The 20477-nt window shown below is 36.3% G+C and overlaps 1 protein-coding gene and 1 pseudogene across 1 annotated transcript in view; both read left to right on the top strand.

Moving 5' to 3' along the window:
• Positions 1-1491: 1491 nt before the first annotated feature.
• Positions 1492-2070, top strand: LOC144434475 (putative L-type amino acid transporter 1-like protein MLAS pseudogene; annotated as a pseudogene).
• Positions 2071-8173: 6103 nt separating this feature from the next.
• LOC144434484 (Y+L amino acid transporter 2-like) overlaps positions 8174-20477 on the top strand; it is a 15658-nt gene continuing 3354 nt past the window's right edge. The window contains exons 1-5 of the mRNA XM_078122941.1: positions 8174-8702; positions 18271-18396; positions 18945-19038; positions 19616-19660; positions 20254-20377. Coding sequence (XP_077979067.1) covers positions 8174-8702; positions 18271-18396; positions 18945-19038; positions 19616-19660; positions 20254-20377 — 918 coding nt within the window. The remainder of the gene's footprint in view (positions 8703-18270; positions 18397-18944; positions 19039-19615; positions 19661-20253; positions 20378-20477) is intronic.

Genomic DNA, 20477 nt, shown 5'->3' on the forward strand with positions numbered 1-20477 from the left:
TATCATTGTATTGACTTCCATTTCTAGTGTGACTTGGATATGAGTGATATCATTGTATTGACTTCCATTTCCAGTGTGACGTGGATATATTGTATTGACTTTTCTCGATTTCTATGTCTGTGTATCTTTTGTTGATGTTTCGTTTTTCTTATTCGACCTTACTCTTCAATATTAATTCTTTGTTCGACAAAAGTACTTTTTAGGACATCTATCTTTCTCATATTTAATTTAATTTCTTCTTCTTTTCTGTCAACCTCTTCCTGTCACAATCTGATTAAAATCCGATGTAGATGTCGGCTAATCGTGCATTGCTATCTTACCATCGTTATTTTGCCTGAATTGACCTTTTTGGTACATGTTTACATTTTTTAGCCTCTAGAGGAGGCGATCAGGCTAAAAACGTAAACATGTACTACGAAGGTCAATTCAAGCTAAATAACGATGGTAAGATAGCAATGCACGATTAGCCGACATCTACATCGGATTTTAATCAGATTGTTCCTGTCATAAACTGGCGTCATTTTCCCGAGCCCCAAGAGTTTCTGTTATACTTGGGATTTCTCTTCCTTTCCGTCGCCTCAATAACTTTGAGGGTATCTTGTAGTTGGTTGTACCAAGAGAAGACGTTCAATGGATTTGAGGATATCTTGTAGTTGGCCTAACCGACGGAGATCTTTCTTTCTCTTTTTGGTTATCCAAGTTATCATTTCTTCTATTTGATTTTGTTGAGTTGATGTTTCTGTATTAAGCACTGTCATACATCTGACTATAAAGACGGTGTCTGGTTGGAGTACTAAAATTATTCACACGAGTTTGCTAAATTATGATCACGTTCCAAGCATAAAATAGATCACGACTTCAGAGAGTACAGGTTGTTATTTGCTTACAACCCTTTCAGTGCTTCATGGAAAACAGACCGTTACATGGGTAGAATAACGAATGTATATTCGGATCAATTACTCCTCCCTCTTTATAGCATAAGAATATATTTATGGCTTGAACGACGTTGACCAAATTAATGTGCTCTGAGCAGTACTAGTGTCGTAAGTACCTTTGATAAACCACACATTTGAGCGGTAAAACTAAATCAAATGAATTTATTTTCATTTCACCCATATTGTCTCAATTATTACTTTGTAGCCTCATAACTTTTGGGTGAATTGCGCATGCGTTTAGATAGCAAATATAGATAGTGGCCAGAGGTAGAAAATAATATTTATGAGCATTGAGCTGAGGACGGCTGAAGGATGCATGGATAGATACATTATCAGACATGCCATACTGACCTATTTAAATGTATTAATCGTCTGCAAACATTGATATATACCAACTTATCATAACGGTACGAACACGCGGTTGCTGGTCAGGTCAAGGTGTATCTCTGCTGGCAAAGCTGTTGATTTGTTTCAAGCACAGCTAAACTGTTGACATTTGAAGAAAAAAACAGCAATTGCAGACATTTAGTTGAAGACGCAAACACTACGTTGCAAGATGACTGACGACATTGAATTACGGCACCGAACGGACCAAAACGAATTCAAACAGCCGATGGACAGCAACACTCCAGTGACGAATTATTTGGATTCACCAGTCGGAAGTGTTACTGATAAAGACGATGGAGGGCCGGTTGTAATGAAAAAGCAAATCACCTTGCTTTCTGCAACGTCTGTCATTGTAGGTTCGATTATTGGCTCAGGTATTTTTATTTCACCGAAGGGAGTTTTAGAATATAGCGGATCAGTTGGAACAGCTCTGATAGTATGGGGACTTAGTGGTGTACTTGCCTTCCTCGGTGGATTTTGCTATGCAGAGTTAGGAACTTCGATTCCCAAGTCCGGCGGCGAGTATACTTATTTGAACGCAGCATTTGGTCCATTATTAGCTTTTTTAATGCTATGGATTAACTTTCTCATAGTTGCACCAGCAAGTGTGGCCATCATCACTCTTACGTTTGCTATCTATGTCGTTCAACCCTTCTACGGCGACTGTTTACCACCAGACTGGGCAGTGATTCTGATCTCGGAAGCATGCATTAGTGAGTATATCAGATATGTACCCCATCCTAAATAGTCATTAACATTGTAATGTAATGTAATGTAACAGGGTCACCTTGTATGCGAAAGCTGTCAATAAGTACAGAATTTAACCCCAAAGGGAGTTTTTCCTGTCTTGGGAACAAAACATCACGTAGAAATTCTTGGAAGTAGTCCAAGAATTCAGGTACTAATTTCAAATTTGAGAAAATTGCTGTCCTTGAACGCACGATATGTAATTATGGTGAGCAACTTCTAAATTGCTAATCCTCACAGACAAAATATGCCGCCAAAAATCCACATTGTCTAGCTGACACTTGATAACGTATGGTCGCTCAGTGCAGTCATCAACTTAATCACTGATCTGACAACCTTGAACGCGAAACAATGTTCGCCATTTGTAATCATTGAATCCATATGAAATACTGAAGTTAAATATTGCCCAACACACTTGACGTTTGTTATCATACTGTTACCGTTGTCTATGTCACTGTGAAGGCCAAGTCTCTCTCGGCTGGCTAAATTTGTACGAAAACGAACCATTTTAACCTGTCTGAACTGAATTAATGTCAAATTTCCTTTCCATATAAGGTCCATATCTCTATATTACAGGCACCGACATGATACATTTTTTGATTGATTTAAGTATACTAAATGCCACCAGTTAGTGTTTTTTATGGTAGAAATGGCTCTGTGTTCAATTCTAGGTTATCAAGACAAATCAATTTATTGTCAGTTGCATTCAGTAGAGACAGGTGTGAAAGATAACCTCTGAACTCAACTTTAACAACTTCTATGCACCACTCCAGTTATCATGCACACACTCTAACTAAATTTATGGACAAAACGACATCCACAACCCACCAGCAAGTTGATGATAATATTTGAAGCTGACGTTAGATTGTTAATAACAGTGCTACGTACATGTATCTGAAGATGGCACACATCGTCGTAAACCCTCTTCAAGGCCTTTTTACGGCACTGTCCAAAACGTACTCACCAGCAGATTATATATACATGTATAATCTGGCTTGCAATAATGAGCTTTATTTAGTTTATTCAAACTCTATTTAAAAGGGGTTAAAACCAAACAGATAACCTGCTTAGCTAAAAGCTAGTCTTCCGTAGAGCCCTCTAAAAGACAACAAAAACAGAATGAGTAAAATACAGACAGAAGTACAAATATAAGACAAATACGGGATCAAAAGAACTGACAGAAACACTCATTTTAAAAGATACTTCTACAAAATTCGTTTTAAAAACGTTTAAAGATGGTGAACTCCAAATTTTTTCAGTAAGTTTATTAAAGGTGATTGCACCAGCATGTCTTAATACTATGGACGTTGTCATTAATTTGGTTGTAGGGAAATATAGACCATTGGTTTGGCTGCTGAGTCTGGTGTTGTGGGATGATACATCATTGATCCTAGTAAACATGTCTGAAATATATTGAGGTGTCAAATTGTTGAGTGCTTTGTAAACAAGGTAGCTGGTTCTGTACCTGACTCTTTCTTGTGCAGTCATAATTCTGCAGATGGAGTAGTTCAGTAGTGATGACGCATCTCTTCATGGCTATCAGAGCTAGTATACGTGTATAACGCATACAAAACTTGGCATTAGAAAAGTAATTATAACTGTTATCAAGTGGGGTAAAACTTGCTAGTTGTGTTCACACATGAGTATGTCAGAGGTCACAGACGATGAGCTATCATCAAATCCCGATGCAGAAATATGAATGAACATTCACTATTATGAAATACTGCAATTCTCACAAATATTTCAACCGCTGTACAACTGAGAATGGGGCACTTTTACAGGAATTGTAGTATTGCTGTTTTGAAATAAAACTTATGTTGACGATTTTAGCAACCAAAAAACACTGGAGGCCCATGCCAGGCTTAATTGCTTTAAGGTATTTGACAAACAAATCGGGGGGGTGCTGTTTTCAACTATTTCAAAGAATGGCAGATCATTTTCTTCTGAAACTTAATGAAAATTTTACATGTAATGACTTGAGTCGCTACTGTTCATAAAGTGGGAGATTAAAAATATAAACCACCGAAGAGCACGTGACATATATTGCTATGAAAATTGTGTCCTGCCTTTACACAAATAGATATGTCAACAACAACAACAACAACAACAACAACAACAACAACAACAATCATCATCATCATAAAATAAACAATCATGAACAACACAGTATTCAAATTCTACCAGCGTTCACTGAAATACATTCTTCGGGCCATGTGTACAAACAGTCACTGGGTTAGAACCCCCTCCCCCCCTCCTCCTATAAATAGTTACTCCCATTATATAACACCAGATGTATTACATCGTATGATATTTGGTGTGATGCAATAGAGTCATTATTTGTAGAGGGGCAAAGGGATGGTATAACGAAGTGGCAGCGCTGTATATAAGATCCAACGATTTCATTTCAATATAGATGTTTATGCGTGTGATGTGTCGGAGTATGTCAGAGGTGGTTTTACCGTGACGACGACGAAATTAAGTATGCAGTCGATCCGGTATACATTCTTGAAGCTAGTGCTAAATCCCAGGAAGGGGGGTACTCAAAAGAAAGGCCGTCAAATACCAAGAATCATAATTACCTTGCTAAAATCATCAAAATGCTACGTGGTGGGGTTGTGTACGAGAGATGTGTGCCCGGGCTGTGCGAGTATCGCTATGTTCATGATGTTACGTTCATGATGTCAATTAATATAAAGATGAGCAAACTAGATGCACGACTGTACCCATATACATGTACGTGTGTCATCCTCGTAAATCAGCGCCACCAGGCTTGTTCGTTGCAATGGTAAAATACCAGAGGACACTCTCCTCGTTGGATGAGATTGAAGATACATGAATGCCGCCCTCTAGAATGTGAGATTATACAAGTACTGACTTTCTAGCTCCGCTATCAGGTGACGATTATCCGTCGTCGTCCGTTCATAACATTTTTCTTTCGTTTTCTTTTTTCTTTAAAAACACTCTTTTATCAATAAAATCAGAGTGCTGTGATACTCGGTATGTAGGTACCTAGAGGGGAGTCTATTCAGATTTGTAGCTTAATTTAAATATATCCAAATATTTCTCAACAAATTCAACATTCGAGGTTCATGTTGTCAATCTCCTTCACCATGTGTAGCATGAACACAGGGGAGCTTTTCCTACCAATAGATCACTTATTACAAACATATTTGAGATTGTCATCGTTTCGAGAAGTTGTCAGATCACTCATACCAGAGGGAAATCTGCTGAAATCTTGACACGGTTGTCGTCGATGACATTCTCAACGTGGTCGGCAGTATATACTTAGCAATCACAGTAACGTGCACGTGTTACTTTGACTATGATTGGTATAATTTTGGTCACCATGGTAGCAAACATCTATGAAGAAAGCAATAACTATTTGCTCTGACAAAACTTCCATTAAAACCAATTTAGTATATTTTGTGTGATTGTATTTGTAATGTGACATAATGACGTGAATGGAGTAAAACAGGACAACTATCGTCGGGCAGAACTACGACTGATGCAAACATGTACATGATGTATGCAAATAACAAAAAGCAATACCATTTCGCAACAAATCATACCCGGTCTTTCCTATTCCTTGCGTGGATTTCTTAATTGCATCAACTTTGGCCGAGTAGTCTCGATACAATTGTATCAATTAACTTATTTGATGATCATATCACATCTACATATAACTAAACTGGGTAAACCTGGTATTAACCTTTCTATACTCATATATAGAAAACATTTCAATATCCGCATTCTTAATCACTTTGTTTTGAATTCTGGAAATGTATTGGTCGATAGGCCCTACACGTGTAGCCTGGGTGTATGACTGGTGTGATTAAATATCAACATTGCTGGGTGTGACCATAAGAGTCGGTATGTCATTGATGTATGCACGTGCCTAAAACTCGCATTCGTCGATGGGTGTTTTGTGGTCCGGCACGGTCTAGATTATGATGTAGTGATAACAGATTTCGAGCATTTGTTGTTTCGTCACGTTGTCTGCTTCATACGCCTTCAGCTAGAGAAGACAACTATGTACAAAACACAAACACAAACACAAACACAAACACAAACACAAACACAAACACAAACACAAACACAAACAAACAAACAAACACAAACATGACTGGATTCTGTTAATTTAATAGTGTGGTGGTAGCGATGTATGTATGTATGTATGTATGTATGTATGTATGTATGTATGTTTGTGTGTATGTTTGTGTGTATGTGTATGTGTATGTGTATGTGTTTGTATGTGTGTGTGTTTGTGCGCATGTGGACTGTATGTCCATGTAATTATACAATGGCCTGTTTGATCATTTTATTTCCATATACATATGTTTTATAGAAGCTGATTGGTCGTCTTCCTTCAACTATTGCTAATATTCACGTGGTTCGTTTTCTACACTACTAAACCTGTTTTTGAAATATGATTTAGCCTAATATAAGCATGTAAATAATTTTAAGATAAAGACATGGTTTAAAACTTCAGAGCGTCTTCTTCAGTCCAGTTCCTATACGGTATCGTTACGATTTACACCTCCACTCACAGTATAGTCAAAGGCGTTGCTCTAGAAGTCCCGATAAGCATGAGATGCACTTTAAAATTCATCCACAGCCACCCACGCAGTCATTAACATCATGTCTTTGTTAATCAATCACAAAATGCTAACCAATAAAACAATCCCTCATAAAGTTAGTGTTTATTGGGGCAGTTATATAATGTCCAAATATGGTATACTTGTCAGCTCACGATGCTACTTATATACTGTTTACGTCACTATAGTAGTTGGGGTTTACTAATTGGATGAACAACTTTTTGTGCTGCCTGGGGGAGTTTGACCAGATGTGGTTTAGTTAGAAAACGTGTTGGAATCCAGACTAATCTTCTTCGACTTTTTATACATTGCTGGTGTTGCTAGATTCCGTGACAAACGAAACAGTTGTACTCACCGGCCATTTCTATTTATTTCTAACCGTATCTATATCTATAACACGATGGTACACACTTCGAGATACAGCACAAGGAAGTGTTTTATGCAGCCATTAGACGCTATTATTGCAGTGTGAATTTTCCACCTGCAGTAAAAACATTGTTCCACTTTCGATATTATAAGATATTCCAATTCACACAATTCGTTAGGAAAACACGTCATAAATAGCTTGGCAAAAATCGCATACAATATTATTTTTCATCTAGACCCCTTATTCTGAAACTTACTTTTGAAACATATGTTTTTTTATAGAATCTCAGACAAAACACTGTCGACCTAGACAAATAGTTTTGAAAAAAAATATGTTTTATTGTTATTTCTAAAATAGTATTTTGACATATTTAAGACTCAGACGAGGGTGAGATATCTGACCTCCGTACAAATACGAATGTAGGCATTTAAATCTCAGTAGACTATTTGAGGTTAAAGTGGACGAAGATTGTAGTATTTATTTTGGCTTTCTCAGTTTTAAAAGAAGTTTATTATGCATGGCTTCCTACTTGAAAAATTAATGTGAAGCAACATAAGCTTATGCCAAGTCCTTGTTTGTAACTCAATAAATTGCAAAAGTTCGTACAATAACACACTTTTGCAATGTATTGAGTTACAAACACAAACTTTATCAATGTTGTTTCAGATTGATTTTTCAAGTAGGAAGCCATGATAAAATTGTTTTATAAAATTACGAAGTTCGAATGAACTAACTGTATGTAAGTAGGCTATCTATTCTATACTGCGTGAATATAGGTATTGAAGTCTAGATATCGTAGTTGGTCAGATACCATCGTGATTAGTTTGACCCATGTGTTCGCATCTAGTAGAAAATAGATCTTTTATCTCTCTGACCCCCAAGTGTCCTTCAATATAATAGTTAGTGATTGTCTATTATATTGTTGATTTACCTGGAGTTGATAATCAGACAGCAACCACTCCATTCTAGTATCATATACACCACGGCAGTCCAAAGAATAAGCATGCTCACTGATCTTCATTAGCCCACACGAGAGATCGAATCGGTACCCCTCGAAGTTACTCCGTCACCGTCAACGTTTTACGAGCGATACGATACGAGACATTCATCTGAAAAGCGAACCAGAACGCGACACTAACACGATGACGGACAATGTTGAGTTGAGACAACGAAGGGATGTTCCCGATGATGTTCCCGTGGACAACGTGGCGAATTATACAGATTCGCCGGTCGGAGATGATAATGCTGGGGGTGATGAAGGGATTGTGATGAAGAAGCAAATTAGTTTGGTCTCTGCAACATCTGTCATTGTAGGATCAATCATTGGCTCAGGTATTTTTATTTCGCCTAAAGGGGTTTTAGAATATAGCGGATCCGTGGGAACAGCTCTGATCGTCTGGGGACTTTGTGGTGTTCTCGCTTTCCTTGGCGGACTTTGTTATGCTGAGTTGGGAACAGCGATCCCTAAATCTGGTGGCGAGTATACATACTTGAACGAAGCCTTTGGAGAGTTATTAGCTTTCCTGATGTTGTGGATCAACTTTGTTATCGTTGCACCAGGAAATGTAGCTATTATTAGTCAGACCTTCGCCATTTATGTTGTTCAGCCTTTCTATGGTGACTGTTTACCGCCAGATTGGGCAGTCGTCCTCATCTCTGAGGCGTGTATCAGTAAGTATATGTGTTACTAGTACTGTTACAAATCCAAACACATAATGTGTATGAATTATAAATAACCCCCCAGTTCCACCTGTAGACTTAATCATTCTGTAACCCAACCAGGTTTGCTCGCCACACACCAACAAATGCCTCCCAAATTACCTAGGTAAGTTCTATTCGGCATCGCTGTACTATTCTTCAAGTAAAAACCTGCTGATAAACGATTACAAATGATACCAACCATAATACAAGTGTCGGTAACTATATATCATAAATGTTTATGTTTAAAAACTGTATACATATATAACACGTGCTATAATATGCTGTTTAGTCGACATCACGTGTATCACCACCACCCTTCAATAAACCCACGTGTTTTCAAACTAGTCTATATTGGGATTTTTCTTTCAAACTGAAAACTCTAAAATGATACATGTCCACTCTACATTATTTTGGAATTTGTTTGGTATAAAATGGGGTTCCAGAAGGAGACATGACAGGAGATGTGCGGTTAATGTAGACGAATTCCCGCCAAGTATAATATTATGGATTGTAACGATCACTAATTATGTCTCATTACAAACTGTGACAAAGGTTGACATTATATCTCTATATCATTTATCACCTTGACCCAAATTTCCTGATCGAATGTCAAATGATGTAGATTATTACTAAATGCCTCATATTGTAGTTACGAAAAAGCAATAATTCGCCGTTTGAAAAGACCAGAAATTTGTTTTGAAAATTAAGCGTATAGTGGTGAGACTTTTAGCTGTTTACTGCGCTGTCGAGATACAACGTTACCTGATATTTACGTGTAATAGCTGGCCGTACTTCCGAGGAGAATACGAGGACTAGGATGTGCGACATGTTATTGATATACGGTGTAGTCTCGACAACGCAGTAACGTAAACAGGCTATGAGACGTTAATCCATAGCGCCTTTTTTCTGATGAAATATTGTCTAATGGAAGTTCATCTGTGTTGATAAATAATAGTATTGAATTGAACTTCGCGTGTGCATAAGGTCACGTGTACTGAATAGCGGGTGAATCTGTTGACAAAGACTGAAGTGTGCAGTCAAAAATTTCAGGTGAAATTCTCAAGTTTGTGTTTGGAACAAAAGTTCAATTCAATAATAATTCTCTATTTTTGTGATGGAACATCTATTTGGTGATCCAGTTTGCATGATGCAATACCACGCTAACGTTAATATGTAAATTTGTACTCTGTAAAATAATTTGTCATCACAGAGACAGAATGATGTGAATTGCGCCAACTCTGTTAATATATATCCAATAGTTAAGGTATACATGTCCACATTGCATCGTCTGCTATGTGCAACGTTGTATGTAGTAGGGAACACAACCCAAACGTTGTTAAATGACAATTCTGTCTTGAGATGAAAATTGGTTTGATTACTGATTATACTACTGAACATGTTAAGGTTCAACAAATGTATGCGAAGTTCATTAAGACGAGAACTTTTTTATAAGCTATTGTAGTTGTCCTTTTTATTGTGTATACCAACTGCATGTTTGGCAGTTATCGATATTTTGCAAATAATAATAATAACAACAACCACCACAATCGCACATGTGTGAATGAAAAACGACGCCATAGGGAGTAAATATGTATTGTTTTGAAAATTATCAATATATAAACAGTGATATCTGTTTGATAGTCATCAGTGAACTTTGCTATCAAGCTCGATTTTTCGAATCACCGTATACCCTATCGAGACCCCTTAGGAGTACGCTTGATATTACTTTTTTAAATCAAATTATATAAATTATACCAATACAATACAATACAATACAATACAATACAATACAATACAACACAACACAACACAACACAACACAACACAACACAACACAACACAACACAACACAACACAACACAACACAATACAATACAATACAATACAATACAATATGTATGGCTGTATCATGTTGTACGGTAAGATAACCGACATGGACGTTTGTCTTGCTAGTATAATTGAATTGTTTATATTACCCAGTGTTTTATATTGAAACCATGTCCTTGCTATGATAGTTCAAGTCTTTCCACGGATTCCAGACTTAGTCTACAACTATGATAAGCTACGTTTCCCTCTACCTGGTTTAAAATTAAATCTAATGTTAAAGTGTTGTTGTCAGCTAGTTCGTGTTGATCTTATTATACCTTTATTTTCACTTGATTCGTCCATGATGATTCGTCCGTTGATTTTCAAGTTTACGTACACGTCACGTAATACTAAGACATCGAAATTAACTTTAATAGTGGCAAGCTGAGCTCATACGCCTTTTGTCAAGTGAAAATACTTACATATAACCTTGATTAAACTATTCTAGTGTAATATAACTGTCGATACATGCCTTCTATGGCACTACAAATATCTTCTGGCATTGTTAGAACTGTTCATTGCATAGTGTTGATTTCCAGTTCTCTTCCTTACTTGTTTATGCATGATCGACTGCTTGTCCAGTGTGATAATCTCTCAAAAGATGAGCGATAAAGCAAACTGTTAATGTAAGTGATCTCTCGCCAATTATAAGATTAGGGGTGTTTTGATTTAGATGAAAGGAGGAGAATGGACAAGAAGGCGTCTTTATTTAGTCAATAAAGAGAGAATTACATACAACTGAAAGAGAGAAAAGTAGACAGGGAAAGAGAAAAAAAGTTTTTATATCACCACAAAACTCAATGAGTGAATTGATCAATATCACACACAAAATAAGGTATATTGCACCACAAAAATTGATCATTCAATCGATCAATCATTCAACCAAATAATAAATCAATCAATCAATAAATCGATCGATTGATCGATTAATCAATTACATGCTCGCTACCCTCTGTGCTGAAACGTTCAGTAGTTAGTAAGTGCCGTCTGTCTGTCTGTCGGTCGGTAGCTGTGTTGATGCACTTACGGGAGATTTCGTCTTAGCTTGCAAATGCTATTAAACGATGCATCAAGATCAGTGAGATAGATAACAACTTTTCATGTTTCCATAGACACAATAAAGATAACACACAAACATCCCTTACACAAGTAACAAAATACAGAGCAGACCCTGTGTAAGGGATGTTTGTTTGTTATCTTTATTGTCTCTATGGAAACATGAAACCTTGTGATCAGTCTCGCTGATCTCACTGATCTTGATACAGTGTTTCACAATATTTGCAAGCTAAGACGAATTTTTTTGTGAAAGTCGTTTAGCACTTAAAAGATGGGTAGGTTTTAACTGCAGACACCAGACTGTGGACGAACGGAACCTGTTACAAACAGGGAAAGTAAGAAGTGGATTAATAACACTTGGCTCAGCAGAGACTTGTTGGAACATCAGAGACTTGCAGTACACATCATGGTTTGACAATAACAGTTTTATGGCCTCTGTCATGTGTAAATGCCAGGGGAACTGGAAATTTGTTTGTGAATGTGTGAATCATTATGTAAAGTGGGCATATCATTGTTTTTATCAAACGATGGAATGTATTTCAAGTTTCTGTACTGCCACCATGCTGTGCCAAGTGTTGTTTATCCAGTATTAATTCACTTGTTTACTTTCCCTGTTTGTTAAACAGCTTCAGTTCGTCCACCGTCTGTGATGTCGGAAGGTGTGCTAAGGGCATTTCAAAACTATTCCCGAAATCATTATCACTATATTAATAGTAATCCTTACTTAGACTCGATAGTTCTTTATTAAGTTCTTATAAACTTGTCTGCCAAGAAGTCCAGTGAGGGCCGACCCCAATGGATTCGATGTCAATTCGGTAGTAAACCACAGTGCTGGGGGAGGGGGGGGGGGCTGCGATGTTCGATAGAGTCAAACTGAGCTACTATCTTCTTACTCTTGATCTTGGGAAGAGACCAGCGGTCTAACCACTGAGTCACGGACAACCCTAAATAATGATGGCTAAAGTGACAGTAAACTTTAATCACTGCAGAACCAATGAATGAAATAACTTTCTGTACAGTTAGCAGTGCTACAACACTATCGGTTCAAACGTATAGTGTAGTGCTGTACATGTCTGGCAAATGTACATGTATTTAAAAAATACTATAACTAGCAAACAACGTCGATGTATCTTCTCGAACTTTTCAACATTACTAATAAGTTTAAGTTCTCGTTGGAGGTGAGGTGGGGTAGGGATGGGTGGGTGGGTGGACGTAGTGTGTATAAACTTTGAAAAAAAGTCGCAAATTGCAGTGCTAGTTCCAGTGCACTTGATAGGATGATTTTTGAGCTAAGAATTGTTCTAGATGAAATGAAAAGACCATCGATGTGCAAATCTGGTTTCACAAAAACCTTACTATAAACACCTTCTGATCTATTTTAGGTTATTATTTCCTTACACCTTTTTGATATATAAAAATGAAAAACCTTGGATAAGAGTTATCGTTTTGCAGTAAGAGATATTCAAAATGTTTAAAGTTAAGCTGTAAAATGTATCACATGTGCTGATAAAATTAAAAACAAATAGACCAGAAGGTGTCAATATTTTCTCTCCCTCACCCTCTCATGCGACTGGAAACTCGTTGGGGATTTTCTTTGGGGTGCAAGCATTTCAAATGGAGTGGAAATACATGTACATAGCTACCGTGACTACACCCATTGGTCCTAAATAAAAGTGATTACGATTAGGCTATAAAATGATGATTACAGAATATGTGCTAAAACCTCTTATAACCATGGCCACACTCATCCATGGAGTAGAGGTCCAAATATCGAAGAACATACTATGATGGTGCTGGGCAGGATAAACTTAAGACACTAGAACAAACACAGAGAATTGTAAAGTGACATGTACGATGTACAGCTAATTGATCGATTACCAATCTACTAATAAGCCATTGAAATTAATCAATTCAGTACTGTTTGTCATTTTGTGCTGGAATGCCAATGGATTGGTGTTCTTATTTAAGAACCCGACTGGTTCAAAAGTTAAAGTGCGCTATCGGCTCTTTATCACTTCGACATTTCTATCGGGATATATATATATCATCCTGTATTCGGGAAGGAATCTGCTGAGCCTCCTTTCCAAATAGAATGGCACATGTTTGTGAAATTGAATGACGTCGATACTTTGGAGACAAATAGTTCCTTGTACAAAGTGACCCAGTTAATGAGAAACGCACGAAAACCCACCAATCAACATTCTTTCACAATAGTCATCTATAAAACTTAATTGTTTACTTTCAAGAAATATTTTACTGAATAAATTCATTGTTTGTGTTCATTGTGTTCTTCAGTATGGTGCTCTAGATTACTGAAGAATGTGTCGTGCCTATTTTAATAAATCCCACCATGATAATTATTAGGCCTGTTAGCATAGTATCAACATATTGACTATGTCATTCCATTGACAAAGTAAAGAATTGTTTGGTTCCGGTTACCCTACCCCACCTAGCTTTTCACTGCTAACCCTAAATATTTTTTTTACGTATTCGAGAAAACAAAAATCTCGAAAACTGTGAAATCTCGCAAGAAACAGTGGATGCGGAAACTTACATCAACTTAAAAAGACAATATAAAACTGTTCTTCCATTCTGTAATTAGATGTAGGAAAACATGGGTTCGTGATGTAAAAAATCTTTTATTTGTGTGTAATTTACAGCATATCTGGAATTATCAAGCAGTAAACAATGCAAATGATTTTGTTGATACCTTTACTGAAAGATTCAAGGGATTTTTGCTTTCTGAATGGTATAGTGATGTTTGTACTCTTGAAAAGTTAAATTGGTATCGCAAATTTAAGTTTACTCTGGATCCTGCAAGATATGTATTTTCAGTTAGAACCACCGTTCATATGCAAATGCTTACAAGACTTCATTACTCTTCGCACTATTTGCAAGTGGAAACAGATATAAAACATGGTAATGTAATGGCTGTACATCTGATAGAAAGCAATAAATAACACATAGACCATAAGGAAAACAACGGAAAACATAATTACCTGAACCTAGACACTCACATATGAAGGGAAAAAAAGCATATAAAAAATAAAATAAAACATCTACTACTCCACCTATTCTAAAATTGAGTTTAATCGGAACAACGCAATTTTTTTAGGCCTTAGTTCTGAGCAAAATGGGGTCAACCTATCAGTGAGTAATTCGGAGATGCAATACACAAATCCGGTTTCTAGGGAATCTACCTGTATTTAACGCTTGGATCCTGGTCGGAGATGCGAATACCAGGACATCGAAGCCATTAAAAACAACTGTAAAGAGTTATGGAGTCAATTAGTCTGATAAACAAAACTTATCTTTATCTCGGTTGGGGAGGAATTTATTAGTGGCATCCCTCATGTTAAATATTGATCCACGTGTTATGTAGTGCACGGTACCGTTTATTACATGTTGTAATCTCTTGAGAAAAATAGTCGGTGGCTCGAAGAGGAACTTTATATTAAAATATTCACGGTAGGAATTTGTTTTCGTTTGGTGTTGTTAGCATTGTTGCCATGGCTACTGTCGTTCGAGTTTTTTGTTCACTGAAATACAGCATAAATATACAGCAATTATCAATCTCCGAGAGATTCTGTGTGATAGTTGGAGTCAGACCTGATAATATTTTTTTAATGTGTCTTGTGTTTACTTTTGTTGTTTGTTTATAGTAATGTCCGACACACTATACTAACAGTGCTCTTCCTCAATCATATCAACTTTGTTTTTGTCTAACCAGCTGCCATTCTTATTAGAATCCGTAAAATTAATATAAAATTAGCCTGCTCCCATCTAAATTCTGAACCAAGTCGAAATTGCACCTGTTCTCCTGTCTCTGTGCACAGGGGCACGTATTATTGCTTAGATTGCCGTTTTCTGGGGAAAATATCGTACGAATCCTGCTGCTACAAATGTATCAATCTCTATACTAGTAGACATATCTTTTCTCCTTACAGGTAGGAATATATAGTCAAAAAGTTGTTATATTTAGTCTGTAGACCTTGAAAAAAACAATCTATGAAATATTACACTCAAGTTAGCTTTACAACTTTGTAAACTCATCAGTACATCTTCATATTGAATGTTGTAATTTGGTAAAGTTCCAGTTCTCAATAGCATAATAAATATCTGAAGAAGCGGGAAACAAGCTCAAACCGGTTGCGTTGATTAATTTTTACAAGTGAAGTGATTGATTCGACTAAATTATAGTAACAACCTGGTTGAGGTACTAGCTGTCAAAGTACGAGCATCATTAATAATGATAACCTGTATACTAATTCATTACAGTTATAAACAACACACTAAACTCTGACGAATGGCTAAAACGTACTTTTTTATTTGCATACAAAAATATGTTGCATCAGAAAAAAAGCTCGCTGCATGTGTGGCGACTTCGTGTGATTTGAATGTGTGGATGTATCAGTTATAGGGGAGGTAGAAGTGTCGGAAAAACCGTAGCGCTAACACATACCTATGAGAACAGAGAATTCGATGGACTTTCTAACATGGTTGGGATAAGTTCGAATATCGTCATGCTAAAAAATAGTGGATTCTGTGTACGTTTGTCAGATAATTTCAAATATCTCACAGACATGTTAGTTATTTAGAACAAGCCACAAAGCCGTAAAGGGTAACTGAAGCAATACAAAAGAATGATATACATTTTGTCGACATATTTAAACTAAAGTGACATGCTCTGTAACCAAATCTGCATCTACGACAGAGTCGTTGACAAAAAATTAAACGATACACATATTGACGATACAGTTATACATTTACTACTGTAAGGTGGTTCAACATACATACTTGAGTACCAAGCCTATGTGGCATTTTTCAGCAACTTTGATATGCCCAACAAAACATGTTACCGTTTCATTTTTGACGTCATCTCTGGACTGTACGGATCGAGAGAGAAGTCTATCAATTGCTCTACATTATGTCATTATAATGTAGAAATTTAAAAAAAAAACTCTGAAATTTCAAATAGAACAAAGTTGCAAATTGTGGCAATCCAGGTGCACATGTCAATTTGTATAATGTTTTGTTTACTACTTTGTAGGGTTGGTAAATGGGGACAAATATTGACGGTTAAACAGACAGACAGACAGACAGACAGACAGACAGACAGACAGACAGACGGGCGGGCGGATAGATAGATAGATAGATAGATAGATAGATAGATAGATAGATAGATAGATAGATAGATAGATAGATAGATAGATAGATAGATAGATTGATAAGACTGCAATGTGTCACCGTGTGAAAACCATAATATTGACGGTTGCATCATCATTTTATATGGGTCAGGTCGTTGGTTGTTTGGCGTCGATTCAAAACAAACAAATACATACTTACTCTATGCTGTACACATACATTGACTTAATAACCGACATTTGGACGAGTTTGACCTCTGACATGAGTACACACCCAACGATAATGGAACCACGTGGTGGGTAGTGACAAACCATATTAAAACAGACAGCCAGATGTTATTACTAGTACTGTATGTGTGACTAATTTAATTACCATCCAACTGTTTGATTTTTTTTATGAGAACCGATAGATATCCAGGGATAAATGAGGATTGGGATATGATATGAAAAAACACCTAAAGTGACCTATGCCGTAAAGTCTTATCATGATAACAAAAACCAAAATAGTTTTTGTCATACAAAGAGTCATACCATGTTTAGTAAAAATAAAGACACTGTATTTTATTTAAACACATCCATAGTGATTATGAAAATAAACACGCCCCCCCCCCCCCCCCCCATTGTAATTCTTTTCATGCTTTAATACCAAAGATGTTCTTTCAGGGTTAGATATTACCGAGATCATTATGATACTCTTTTTAAAAGATAATAACGTAAACATCCCCAACCTGGGCAGTGCGTATGAGATAGATATTGATTGATAATTGTGATGATGATGATGATGATGATGATGATGATGATGATGGTGATGATGGTGGTGGTGGTGGTGGTGGTGGTGGTGGTGGTGATGTATTCAATGTTCTGTAAACAACAAGCACACATGTAGCGCAATTCAACACTTGCCAGTTTTGATAGAACACAGAACGAATTTTTTGTCGGAAATGTGATTTTCCTGTCATCACTAAGAAATCCATCTGTTAATGTTTCGAGATGTTATGACAGCAGCCATAGTGAATTCCCAAAATAAAATAATGCTATCGACAAAGGCAATATGTTCAGCGTCAGCAGTTAATATTGAGGAGTGGTAATGGAAAGACAGCATCCGAGAAACGGAAACGGTCCGTTTTGAATCCGTGCGTAAGAAAAGTTCTGTTTTAACGATGTTTTGTGATTGCGTTTGTGGATTGTCAAAATATGTGATGTACTATGTATGTATGTATGTATGTATGTATGTATGTATGTATGTATGTAGGCATGTAGGTATGTATGTATGTATGTATGTATGTATGTAATATGTATGTATGTATGTATGTATGTATGTATGTATGTATGTATGTATGTATACACATGTAGCACTGTCACAGGTAAATGCAAAGTTTCTATAAAGCTGAAGTATCTAAACTTTCCAAACGGGGTTGAATATTTGCAGAACACAGTTTTGATATATTCCTTAATGTTGTCTTGTGTTTCAGTTGCCATATATTTCTACAACTGTGCGACTGTCAAGGGTGCTTCGTGGGTCCAGAATGTCTGTACTGTTGCCAAATTAATTGGTCTTGCAATCATCATCATTGCTGGTATCGTTCTGCTTATACAAGGTAAGACTTTTAGCCTTCTTCAGTTTCTCTTACGTGTATTATTACATTTACTACATCATTCGACGACATTGCTGTTGGATGTACATGACAAAGATTCAAATTTCAAAAGTAAAAAAAAAATGAAAACAATGAAGATTTTGAAAAATTAATTTAATTTATACAAAAGGTTATTGAATTATTTTGGTTCCATTGGGTACCACAGTATCATACGAAAATAATAGCATTGTGGGTTGGTAATATACAGTCGAATTCTTCTGATTCGTTCCAAATACACACACACGCACGCACGCACACACACACGCACATACATACATACATACATACACACACACACACACACACACACACACATACATACATACATACATACATACATACATACATACATACATACATACATATAGAGGTATTGCCAGTAGATTTTTTTCGCTGTAGTCTAATTTACCTTGTTGTTAACATCAAAGCAAAGTTTCCGACTTTGTCTATTTGCAAACTGACGACAGACAGAAAATTGTAATGATTCGTCAAATATTCTTGTCCGCTTCTAGGTAACACACAGTATCTAACTTTCGATGGCCCAGGTACAAATGTTGGTCGTATCTCCGTTGCTTTCTACAACGGTCTTTTCGCGTACGCAGGATGGTAAGATTGACTACTTTGTCGTAGCGAAATATGAATACATAGTTATCAATGATCATGACTTAACGCTGTAATTATGTGAAGTCATAATAAAGATGATTTGATAGAAATAATACCAAACAACACGATATGATGCGATGTGATATATCATTTGATAAAATATATGATGATATATGATATATGATATGATATATGATATGGTTATGATATGATATGATATAAATTATTATATGTGATATATGATATGATATGTGATATATGATATGGTATGTGATATATGATATGATATGATATGATATGATATGATATGATATGATATGATATGATATATGATATATGATATACATTATGATGTGATATATGATATGATATGAGATATGATAATATATGATAATATATGATAATATATGATATGATATGATATGATATGATATGATATGATATGATATGATATGATATGATATGATATGATATGATATGATATGATATGATATGGTGTGATGTGATTTCCACGTTTTAGTTCTCCAACAAATATGATGTAATTTTACGCTGTTCGGTGTTTTTTTTTACCATTACTCAGGGCAAACTTGAATGCCATAACGGAGGAACTAACGAATCCTAAAAGGTTCTGTATGACGTCATTATTGTTATCGTATTTTTTTTACGAGTCTTGTTATTGTAGTCAGGTTTATCTTTAACGAACTGTTTATTTGAAGAGTTACCATGATTACTGTTTGAAATTACAAGGACGTGTATCTGAGATGCTAATCTAAACTAGACATGTACTGCTGTGGGTTCAATGGCGAAGGCGAGGAGCGACAACACCCTTGTCACGAGTGAATGAAAATATTGCAGAATAATATTTTCTTTAATTCTTGAGGTAAAATATACTCAGTCCAATGAAGTGATAAATAGCTGAGGTTTCGGGATTTACCCTTCTATGAGCTAAAGCCAACCACTACTGAAAGTGTAGGAAATTTATGGAAGAATAATGGAGTTAGTTGTACATGCAAAAGTACTGGGGAAAATAATGACGATAATGAACGTTTTGATGTCTTGTTTAGCATCATGACGCTAATAATCAACCAACAATCGTTCTACTGCATCACCGTGACGTAGAATGACCATGGTTTAATCCCCCTATTTTCTGTTCGAACGCGCACAGCCTGGCTTGCAATTGCGTGTGGAATAACTATCTGTGTAATGTTATATCTATAGAGATTTCCCCATTGCGCTGTCATCCTCCATGATTTTAATAACAACTGTCTACGTACTTACAAATATCGCCTACTTCGCCGCTATGTCACCGTTGGAAATGTTGCAATCACCCGCAGTTGCTGTGGTAAGGTTATCCTAACAACTTACACATGTACTTAGATACACCACAACTAATAAATCGTTTAGACCGTCGAGAGGTTCTAAATATACGCCAAACATGTTTT

The sequence above is a fragment of the Glandiceps talaboti genome, chromosome 1 (assembly GCF_964340395.1).
Source record: "Glandiceps talaboti chromosome 1, keGlaTala1.1, whole genome shotgun sequence".
NCBI classification, from domain to species: Eukaryota; Metazoa; Hemichordata; class Enteropneusta; family Spengelidae; genus Glandiceps; species Glandiceps talaboti.